General features: G+C 40.6%; 1 protein-coding gene across 1 annotated transcript; it reads right to left on the bottom strand.

The window, feature by feature from the left end:
• Nucleotides 1-974: 974 nt before the first annotated feature.
• On the bottom strand, nt 975-8,269 carry ecsit (ECSIT signaling integrator). The gene is made up of 9 exons (XM_010789981.1): nt 8,128-8,269; nt 6,830-6,937; nt 5,658-5,866; nt 4,706-5,105; nt 3,752-3,975; nt 3,554-3,611; nt 3,054-3,202; nt 2,589-2,694; nt 975-1,393 (listed from the first exon to the last, which is right to left on the bottom strand). The coding sequence occupies exons 3-9, from the start codon at nt 5,829-5,831 to the stop codon at nt 1,119-1,121; spliced, it is 1,386 nt and encodes a 461-aa protein (XP_010788283.1). The 5' UTR covers nt 5,832-5,866; nt 6,830-6,937; nt 8,128-8,269; the 3' UTR covers nt 975-1,118.
• Between the last annotated feature and the right edge of the window lie 3,385 nt (nt 8,270-11,654).

Genomic DNA, 11,654 nt, shown 5'->3' with positions numbered 1-11,654 from the left:
TTCACTTCTCAGATTTAAGATTTTTGTATTCCTTGCCGAAAAACAGGCAGACCATTTCAGGTTCCCGAGGCTACAGTGGGCTTGATAACTGTTAAATGGAGGACGTTTGGAACAATCAGGGCTCTTCCTACCCCATCTGATCGGCAGGGGCTCAGTCAGTAGGGGCTTGGACTGGGAGCTATAGGGTCGCCGGTTCAAGTCCCTGACCAGACCTAAAATATGGAGCGTGGACTGCTACATGGAGAGGTCCCAGTTCACCTCCTGCCCTGCCGTGGTGACCTTGAGCAAGGCACCGGACACCCCCCTTCCCCCCCACTCCCATTGCTCCCAGGGCGCTGTACAATAGCTGGCCACTGCTCCTAGTGCTAGACTCCTGGTACTAGGATGGGTTAAAAGCAGAGAACACATTGCACTGTGTGTGCTGTGAGATCTGCATGCGTGACCATTAGAGAGGGTTTCATCCCTCCCAATTCTTCTTCTAAATGTAGCAATCAGGGGGAAGGGCCCGGTGAGAGAGGGGACCGAAAACCAGATGGTCCCCCTGGCACGGCTCCAGAGATCCGGATGCCTCTTCTTGGTAAAAAAAGAAACATGAAAGCACCTACTGCAGACTGTGAGAACAAGACTTCAGCCCGACGAAGACAAGACATAGCTGATACCGTAGTTATGATGGTGACAGGATTTGATCACTAAGAAATAAAGCTGATTTATGCAGATTTTCCTACTTAGTAAACATGATTTTCCAATAAAACCTGAAAGGACAGCATCACGTTGGCCCCGGGGTTGAGAGTTGAATGGATATATGGGGAAACAAGAAGAACAAATTCTATTTATTTTTATTATTTATTTAATAGTAAATAAATGTAAGATCACAAGAAAACCAAGAAAAAACCTTTGTGTATGTGAAATCTGTATTTTGTTACATCCTGGGAACCACTGCTTAAGATGATTTAAAATCAACAAATCATCACACATTTCTTTTGAATTATATTTATTTACTGCTGAGTTGGTGTACCCCTGTTGAAATCTGATCCAGCCCCTCCCCAGCATGGACATATCTTGATAAATAAACCCACATAAACAGTGTGTTATGAGTCTTCTGTCAGTCGTTAGTCTGCTCACTGCTTCATCCCCTGGCTTCTCCTCGGCTCTTCCTCCACTGATACCTCCTCTTTTTCTTCCTCTCTCTGGGTCTGGGGGTCCGGCCTGTGCTGGTGGTCTGACTTTGTTTTATGGGCCCCCTGCAGTTCGCGGGGCCCCTGCTCCAGGCGGAACAGAGTGGGGACCCGGCCCAGGATGGGGTTGTTCTGCTGGAGGCCGGAGACCCACTGGTTGAGCACGGCCTGGTCTCCCTGGCTGGTCATACACATGGCGAACACCGCCCCCTCGTCCACTGACAGAACACACACAACAGCCTCATTACACACTCAGAGCAGTGAAATACAGAAATCAAACAGAACATTTTTACTCACAATAAAACAGCAGCTCGGGCACCAACAAGCTAATCTTACGCAGCGAGATGTTCATTGTCCAAGAATGTCGTCTTTGTTAATTTATTCTCTTGTATTCCAGCCATTCAACATATAAAGAACAATGGTTTGACCTGTGTTCTGGTAACAAAACATATGCTAATGCTGGTGCGCTAATCCCACCACCACCTGTCTGTTCAATTATCACCGAATCACCCAACGCTGCCTTCAAAATAAAAGCATAAAAAACGACTTCAATTAATGGCTGGAACTGCAACAACAACAACGTCACTTAAAATGACGATCAAAGTCTTCTATAACTGTCAAATCAGTTCACAGCTATGTTCCACTAACAAGTCCAGACCCCATAGCGTGTTCCTGTTAGTGTTTACTTCCCGTTTGTCTTCTCCTGCTGTTCCTGTTAGTGTTTACTTCCTGTTTGTCTTGTCCTGCTGTTCCTGTTAGTGTTTACTTCCTGTTTGTCTTCTCCTGGGCCCTTTCTCAATTCTCTAATTCCCCTCCTCGTCTCCCCTCCTCGACTCCTATCCTTGTGTCATAGTCCCGCCCACAGGAGATGTGAGCGGAGGACTGAGGAGGGGAACCGAGGACAGAGGAGGGGAAGCAGCAGGCGGTTAGAGAAAGGAGAACTCCTCTCCTCTGAGTGGTCATTTTAAAGAGACGTCCATTAATGATGACAGGAGGCACAGCAGCCCTCTGTCTGATGGACAGATGTGTTCATGACCACTTATATATTTACTTTTANCCTGTTAGTGTGTCTACTTCCTCTCTGCTTATATGGCTGATGTATCTGACATCCAACGCTCTGTCGTTTAACCTCTTTCTCTCCCTTGATCCTCCTTAGCAACGGTCATTATTTTGCTTAGCAGCAGTGTGTTATCAAGTATTAACAACCTTGATCAGAATCGAGTATTCAACTACGCCGTGCCACAACACTAAATAATAATACATTTGCTATAAACTAAAATAGCAAGAAAATAAATATTAAACTATGAAATAATATAAATCAATGTATATTTCCAACACACTCCATATGAGCTTCCTGTTTCATTCTGAACACCGTAAATGTCATTAAATCATTTGCCAGATTCAGTGTCTTACAGTCTTCCACATCGAAGCTCTCCTCGTCCCCGAGGTCTCGGTCCAGATCCAGGTCCAGCTGCAGAGGATACGCCAAAGACCTCTCTGGGTCATAGGGCTCCTCCACCTGAAAGGGGGGGATCATAAGTGGTATAAGTACTCAGATTATCATTTATGTGTTCGTCAAGCTGCATTGTATTTGTTACTGGAAATATTTTGTACCGGTGATTCTCTAGTGTCTTAATTTCTCTTATTGTCTTGTTTTTTATGCTGCTGTAACTAAAAAAACTCCCTAATTGGGATCAATAAAGTACTTTTCTATCCATCTATCTATCTATAAGGTGAAATACACTGTTATTATATTACTCACAGCATGTGAATGTAATCCTTTAAATGTTGTCCATGTTTTTTCCACAATGACATGACCAACACTGATATGCATTTCCTGTTACTAACTGATCAGATAATAGCAGAGAGTTTTCCCACCTTCTCCTCAGGCGGTACGGGGTCCGCTCTGAGCACGTAGTAGTACACACACTTGTCCCGGAGCCACAGAGGGAAGGGGCCCTCCACAAACACGGGCCGGCTGGGGTTGTGCTGGGCCAGCAGCTCCATCTGGCTGGGGCTCTGGATACCTGGGACACAGGAAGGAAAGGGAACAAAGAGAGTGAGAACACGTCTGAGTTATATATGGATCTGATCCCACCATTGTATTAATTTAACATTTGTATGTTGCTCAGAATACAGTTTCCTGGTTTGTTATAGTTGTTTGTTTCCTTTCCAGTTAGGCTTAAAAGCATTTACTGCAATAATGTGGCAAAGAAGGCAATAACTGAAAATATGTATATAAATACAGCTGTATACAAAACTTTACACAGAATCCCACATGTTTTCTTCAATCCCCTTACCAAACCAGCGTGGGATACAACTCCTAAGGTTCCTTAAACAGTGGGAATCATGTAACGAAAATAAAACAGTTTCCATACCGACTACATGTGGAAGTGTGATCTCCTCCCCGCTCTCTGTGATGTCTGTGCAGGGCAGCTAGAGAAAGAGCAGATACACAGAAACATTGGAAAAGACAGGTTATCTATTTGTCAAGAAAGGCCAAGGAAAATAATAAGAAAATCAACACATGAAATAATATAGGTGTGTTAAACATATTTCCCTCTCCAAAGTGGTACCTGATACACGGTGATTTTAGCGTCCCGGTCATCAGCGATGCGGGCCAGGCTGAAGCGTGCCAGGTCCACGGGGTCTTCCGGCAGATTCTTGGGGATGGGGTAGGGATTTGTGTGTTTGAATTTTGGGAACCAGTACAGGATGCGCTGGTATTTCCTCACGGGGTGGCCCTTCACTCCAAAGATCTGGATCAGCAGGACTTTGGTGTCAACGTTTGGCATGATACCTGAAAAACAATCATAAAGACTGATCATGTCATCATCTGTATTTGCATTTCTATGCAGATGACACCCAGATGTATTTAAGCTTCGACCCTGCATCCACTCATAACACTGGTTAGCTCCTCAACTACCTCCAGGATATCCGCAAATGGATGTCACAACATTTCCTGTAGCTAAATGCTGATAAAAGTGAAGTCATTATCATAGGTCAAGTCTTGGTTCTCTGTCTCAGTCTTTAACTCATTAGTGCAGAACACTTGGTGTCTATCTGTTTTACCCTGTGTTTTTACGTTTAGATGCTGTTGTTTCGTTCACTTCTCACCAGTGTTCTGTTGTCTGTGCTGTAACTAGAGAATGCACTTCCTGAAGACATTGCGGTGTGAATGCTGTATGCTGAAAAGCTGACGCTGAACTTAATACAAATTTGAATTAATTATGAGTTAAGATTTCTAGAATTATGAAAGTTATGAATGTCGGGAGTAATAACCGTCGATTCCTAATTGAGCTTAATGTTTTGATGTTTGAACAGAATTTCTGCGATGAGGAATTTGTGAGAAGAATCAACATGTTGCAGTAGAAGAACACATGTTGGGAATGCTTCTCAGGATTCACACCAAACTATGATTTGAAAGGTGCTATAAACATGAAGTTAATTATTATTATTATTATTATTGAGAGGACAGACACATTGGTATAACACATGGAAGTGTCTCTGTGCAGACTCCCATCACCCACCATAGCCCTCCATCTGCTCCAGCAGCTGCACTCCACACTCCTGCTGCCGTGGGTAGTGGTTGAACATGATCTGGATAAAGTTCCTGGGCACAAACACCTCTTTGGGGAAGACGTCCAGCAGCTTGTTGTAGACGGCCAGGTCTCTCTCCACGCCGAACTCCGGCATCTTCTGCAGGGCGGCGTAGATGAACTCCACGTGGCCGCGGCGCCTCACGTCCTGCTTGATGAACACCTCCACCACTTTGTTAAACGTGGCCTTGGTTTTGGTCTCCCTGGCAACCTGCTCAAACAGGTCGTCATGGATGACCAGAGACTTGTCCTTTTTATTGTCGTCCTCATCGATGATGGGGATGGGTTGATTCTTGTCATTTATCGGGCTCCTGTGGAAACGCCTTATCCCCTACAATAAGTCGGAAACAAGAAAGAGGCTGGCTGGAATTACATCGTTGGAGCCATACAGAGATGCACTATCTGGTGTCACAGCAGCAGTTTAATTTTGAGGTACATGTTCCGTTTTATTTTCTTATAATTTTTCTGCTACAATTTGTTATAAGTACTGACTGGTGAGATTCATTTATCCAGAAGATCGTTGAGGAAAGAGACATGTTTCTGCGATTACTTGCTTCATGGAATCTTTTGAGCTGGAGATGACTCTTTGACTAAAACTTAAGCCCCCTTTTCAAGCCTCAAGGGTCCTTCTTTCTGCCACCAACACCTCATTTTTATGTATTTGTAATACAACTGATATGTTAATGGCCCAAGTCAGTGCAAGAACAAAACCACTTTGCACTTTTATTAAGACTGCCACTCCGTCACTTTACAATGCAATTTCTCTCTTTTTGTGTGTAGTATATGAATTGCATGTTGTACTGTGTATGGTAGTGTTATTTTATCCTATTTGCCAGAGCCAAAGACACATTTTTAAAGTATTCTGAATCAAATGACAGTGTACCTGGTGCTGGGTGTTTCGCAGCATGTGAGGCTGAGAGGAGGACTGAAGCAGAGCTCCTTGCTGGGCTCTAGAACGGGCGGACTGTCCCTGGAGACCCTGCAGCTGGAGACCCTGCAGCCGGAGACCCTGCAGCCGGAGACCCTGCAGCTGGAGCAGGCAGCGGGCACACTTCATGGTAGATCCATCACACTGACTCTCAGGAAACAGAACTGCAAACGGGGCAGAAACATGGACAGTGTTCAGAACTGCTGAATTATTCTCATAACATGCATTCAAGGCACTCTGGTAAGACTGTTATACTCCTATAGTGTCACAGCACTGCTTTGTATTTAGGTGTGTATCAGCAATCAGAGGTGGAAGAAGTCCTCAGATTATTTACTTAAGTAGAAGTAGCAATACTGCAGTGTACGAATACTCAGTTATAAGTAAAAGTCTTGCATGGAAAATTGTACTTTAGTAAAAAAGTATAAGCATTATAAAGCACCCGTTATTCAAAATGGCCATTTTAAGCCCCAGATATTTAAAATGTACACACTAATGGGCAGTTAAAACTATAATAATGTGTGTTTTATATTACGAATTAATAACCTAAATAAGCACACAAGTAACACTAATACATAAAGAAAAAGTCCCCTTTCATAAAAAGTACGTTTGCTTGCATGATCAAACGTCATTTAAAAAAAGAATAATACATGTAAGTCACATTAATGCATACATATAGAGTGAAGGACATATTATAAATACAACGTATTTTTGTAGTATACAACATATGACAACAACATGTAATGAAGTAAAAACATAAGCAGCATCATTTGAAAATACTCAAATTAAGTATCAGTACCAACATGTTTTAGTAAATGTACTTAGTTACACGACACCACTGAATATAATACATTCTTTATAATGCATTTATTATACCCGACCTGAAGAGGGACTCTACTGTATTGCTAACCGTTCTTCAGACACATGTTGTAGCGTGTAAATATTTGCATAGATGCAAGAAAACCTTAAAAATACACATTTGTCTCTGAAGTTTCGAATACACAGTTATAGGAGCTGTTAATGGCTAAATGTCAAGCATGTTATTTTGCATTTTTTGGTTCAGCAATCCATGACTGAGGTATATTTTAAACAACAACTACATAGCTTTTAATCCCGTGCTCAATACCCACCATTTGAAGTGACAGATGTACGAACAAACAGTCTCCTTCAGAAATCCCTCTCCTTGGAAGCCTCCATGATAAAAAGCCGGCAGGACATCCGGGTCCTACACACAATGGCTTCCCCCAAACAACAGAAACATGGGCAAATAAAGGTTCCGTAACCTCTGATTTACAGCTGAAACGCTTCTTATCACTGTGTGGTACACTCCTCTAAAATGGGCTATCTTTAAGATGTTTTGGCTGCTGTTTTCGTTATAGAAAGTTATTATATTGTACTTATTTATCGAATTCTGTAAAAGAAAACATGAACATTTGCAAACATGGATTTTTTAACATAATGTAACTAAGTACATATATTCAAGTATTGTATTTAAGTAAAAACATTTAGGTTTACCTTACTTGAGCATTGTCGTTTCATGCTACTTTATACTTTTACTCCACTACAGTTTGTTGGCAGATGTTGTACTTTTTTACTCCACTACATTTATTTAACAGATTAAGTTACGAGTTACTTTGCAGATGTATGCTATTCATACAACATATAAATAAACTAATACATTATCATATAGTATTAAAGGTTAAGCCACCATGTAGTAATTAAGTTAGTCATTCAATTGAACCCCACTTTTACAAAGTGCAACATTGAAGGGATGAACACAGGACTTTTACTTGTAGCAGAGTATTTGTACACTGTAGTATTGGAAATAAATAATCTGAGTAATTCTTCCACCTCTGATCAAACGTTGGACAAGTGGAAAGCTAAACCAACACAACATTTACATTTAAATTCGTACCAAGTCGTAGTTTCTGCTCTCCAGTGATAAATGAGATGCGCGTGCAATACATGACACTGCCGCGTGGTGGCGCCAAAAAGCTTTCATACAACCAGCTTGGATTTGACAGGCGCTCAGAAGTGTGTGTTGTAAATTTAAAACTCCTATCTTCTTTAACACTTCTGGTAGACTGTCTTTACTGCGTCACACAAGGAGACTGAAGACTGTTGGAGACAGCTTGTAAAAGCAACTTTGATACATCTTTTGACTTCCATAACTCATCTCTGCATGGTGCCCTGAAGCGAATAGCATCAAGCTAGCCATAATGAGCTACACCACTTCCGGAGGGCAAGTTGACTCTTTCCACAAGTGACGTCCTGTTTTGTAAGTTCGTTACTTTGTTTACCATAATTATGCAATTAATTGATATTCACGTGATTTAGTTATTTATTCTTATTTATGTATGGTTCAACTAACAACAGCCTTTCTTTTTACAGAAAAACTGCCCCCGTTTCCGGTGTTGTTGTTGCTTACCCCGGGAGTCTGACACTCGTCCCCAGAGTGTGACTGCTGACACTCCTCTCAGCATGGAAAACACTCCTCGGTCCAGGCTTCCCCTCTGAAGAAACCTTCCACAATTTAAACTTTGGATTATGGATTCCTCGACTAACAGTTTGGGTGAGTGAAAAAGCAAAAAAGCTGTATTTTGTGTCTCTGTTATGTGCTTTTTTTCTTCTGAAAACAGCATTATGGAACGTTGCCTGACTATTTGGATATGTCGCACACATGGTTATGGAGGGAACACTTTGCTTAAATACAATAAAACAATCTTGCTTATTGTCATCAATACATACGACATGATTTACAGCATTTTACGTAATTGTACAATTTCAGGGTAGTTCGGCTGGACATCTTTCTTGAAGCAGCTCTTAATTTAATAACGTTTTACAGTTATTTCGTAATGCTTCCTAACGCATTCATTGGAAGCCTGTGTTTTGATGGAAGATGACAGTGAGACAAAAGGCGGGTTTTCCAACTTTTAAGAAAGTTTTGTGGTGCTTACACATTTTGCACAGTATTACTGTTTGTTTGGCTTCCTACTAGATGCCATCGAGAAACGCCCTGTACACTTTTGATGTTTAATATAGTGATGCATGTGTCGATCTAAACTGTGTTACACCATGACAGCTCTGGAGTCTGTGTACGTGTGGATCCTGCTGCAGGTCCTGCTTAAGAGCAGCTGCTCCAGTTACCATTTCTGCTGAGGGCTACTTTCGGTTTTAGAGCATGATGCTTTAGCCTTGCTTTCAGACTCTGTCTCTATGTTGGCACGCAGGTTTAGGCAGTGGTGGAAAGTTACTAAGTACATTTACTTTTACAAGTATTGTCCTTAAGTCATTTTTCGACATTTGTAATTTACTTCACATCTATTGCAAATATTGTACTTCTTACTCCACTAAACATTTTTACACACTCAGTTATGAAAACATATTATATGCTGATCATATACTAATTCACTACTAATAGTTCATAAGTACTGTACTACTAATCTACACAGTATTACAAATAACTACATTTGGTCCACATCGAGGTAAGATTACTACACAAAAATGCTATTACATAAAAATAGGATAATATAATAACCATAATAATAAAACACTGTGGAAAAATATATTCTGCATAATAAGTACTTTTACATTTGATACTTGATGTGCAAATAAGATAATAATACTTATGTACTTTTTTTATAATCTGAAATGGGCAATGGTGCAGAATGAGTCATTTTACTTTTTGTACTGTAAGTACAATTGAATGCTAAACTTTTGTACTTTTACTTACCGTAAATAACATTTTAAAATCAGGACTTTTACTTGAAGTGAAGTATTATCCGACCACAGTATTTGTACTTGAACTAAAGTAATGGATTTGAGTAGTTCTTCCGACACTGCTTTGTATCAGTGTGCCTTCCTAACTGTAGATATCTGTTGTGACTAATGTGACAGTGGTTAGGTAACGTTATGAATCTTTCTGTGTTGTGAAGCTTTCAATTGGATAAAGTCCTGGCTGTAGTTTTCAGTAGCTGAATCAGCAGAGCTGTCAGAGATCAAAGAAAACTCAGCTGTCTGGTTGAAAATGCAAAACAAGTATAAAGTGTATATAATCTTTTGCACTGTTTATGATCTTCAGTCAGTTATGAACAGTCTGTCCATGTTGATGCGCAGGCAGTTTGCTTCCCAAGGCTTTTTGCAAGCAACAACAGTCCTGAATGTTTCACAGCTCGACCTGCTCTTTCCTCACTGCTGACAGTTTAATGGAGCTATAACAGTGTTGCACAATGCTGCTTTTGTTACACATATGTAGGCCCTGCTCCCACCTCATGTGCTGATGTTGTGTTTGCTTGTCTTGTAAATTGGTGGGGCGGCGAGGCACTGGGGAACAGTAAATATCACATGAGTTTTCAGCCAGCATATGTGGGCAAGGCTGCTGTGGCTCAGTGCTGGAGGCAAGTGTAAAATCTAGTGTAGAGGTTGCCACTTACCTCAGTGAACATCTCTGTTTGAAACAGAAATCATCCACTAATGCTTCATAATGAAGGTGATTCAATCACTTTTGAAACATGTCATGTGGTTGTACTGATGCAGTGAGGCTCTGTTATACATTATTCCTAAGTCTTAATGTCAGCTGACTGGCTTGCACCATATCATGGGTCAGATGAGGTGAATTACACATCTGTTGTAGTTTGAGATGCACTGACAACAAGATGCCAAGAAGATACATTATTTGTCTCCACCCATATTATCAAATATACTATGAAGACTTTTAAAACATGCATTTACATGGGTGATATGGCCAAAATGAATTTCACAATGAAAATAACAATATTAGAACATGAATATATATCATCACATCATGGTAAAAGGATGCAGAATTACATATTACATATTTGTTTTTAATGTTTATTCTTAGTGTTATGTTTATTAATTTCTCACCATTATTTGTGTTATTATTACCTTGGACACAACTTCTCACACATGCAAATGAATCTCCATTTGTTCATTTGAAATTAAAGCTTGCAGTGATTAATTTGTAACATAATATCATTTTGTAACATTAATGCTTTTATTGGCTAGCGGGACATATCTAAGCAGTTGACCAATCACAACAGAGGCAGCCAGCTTACCAATCAGAGCAGACTGGGCTCTGGCTTCAGACAGAGGGTGAAAAGAGGTGGCAGTATGAGAAAAATAAAGAGCTTTTTGAACATTAAAACATGGAGACATGTCACAGTAGAGACACTACTGTACATACTGATATACACCTGAACATCAGCAGGAGAGGACTCTTTAAAGTAGAGACACTAAATACTGACATACACCTGAACATCAGCAGGAGAGGACTCTTTAAAGTAGAAACACTACATACTGACATACACCTGAACATCAGCAGGAGAGGACTCTTTAAAGTAGAGACACTACATACTGATATACACTTGAACATCAGCAGGAGAGGACTCTTTAAAGTAGAGACACTACATACTGATATACACCTGAACATCAGAGGAATAGGGTCCCTTTAAATAATATATATACACTTTTTTAGTGGCTGAGAAATTGACAACATCGTCCACTCTCTGGACAGCCTATGGCAGCCTGTAAATGGACATACATATAGTAAGAGCATAATGAGGGGATAACAGATGGCACGCACACTGATCTTGAACAGTTAGAAAACTGCAATGTGGCAGCAGACCCCACCTGTCATCCACAGTGCATTCAATTTATGTAATGTAAACTGGACTACGACGCATTTGTCTTTTGATGCTCACTTGTACAGCCACATACATAATACACTTGTATTTCATAACTGCCTTATCTGTATTTACATTTTGTGAACCTCCGTGTTTTCCCCCCAGATAAGAATAAACTGTTTCCCAGTTGCATACTAATACTGTACTGAATGCCGTTTACGGTTCTGAGTGAGTCACATTCTTATTAAATGCCAAAATGAAGTACAACAAATGGTGAATCTTTGCCAAACACATTTGTACTAATTTCTTTAAA

Source organism: Notothenia coriiceps, unplaced genomic scaffold (genome assembly GCF_000735185.1).
Source record: "Notothenia coriiceps isolate Sejong01 unplaced genomic scaffold, NC01 NC01_scaffold00033575, whole genome shotgun sequence".
NCBI classification, from domain to species: Eukaryota; Metazoa; Chordata; class Actinopteri; order Perciformes; family Nototheniidae; genus Notothenia; species Notothenia coriiceps.
This window is presented reverse-complemented; position numbering and strand designations above follow the sequence as displayed.

Bases quoted from the DNA above. Each gene is read 5' to 3' on its own strand.
- ecsit (XM_010789981.1), bottom strand. From the start codon at position 5,831: ATGAAGTGTGCCCGCTGCCTGCTCCAGCTGCAGGGTCTCCGGCTGCAG. The intron at 3,203-3,553 runs GTATGGAAACTG...CCTGTGTCCCAG, and splicing joins CACACTTCCACATGTAGTCG to GTATCCAGAGCCCCAGCCAG. The intron at 1,394-2,588 runs GTAAGACACTGA...GTGTTCTGTCAG, and splicing joins GAGCTTCGATGTGGAAGACT to TGGACGAGGGGGCGGTGTTC.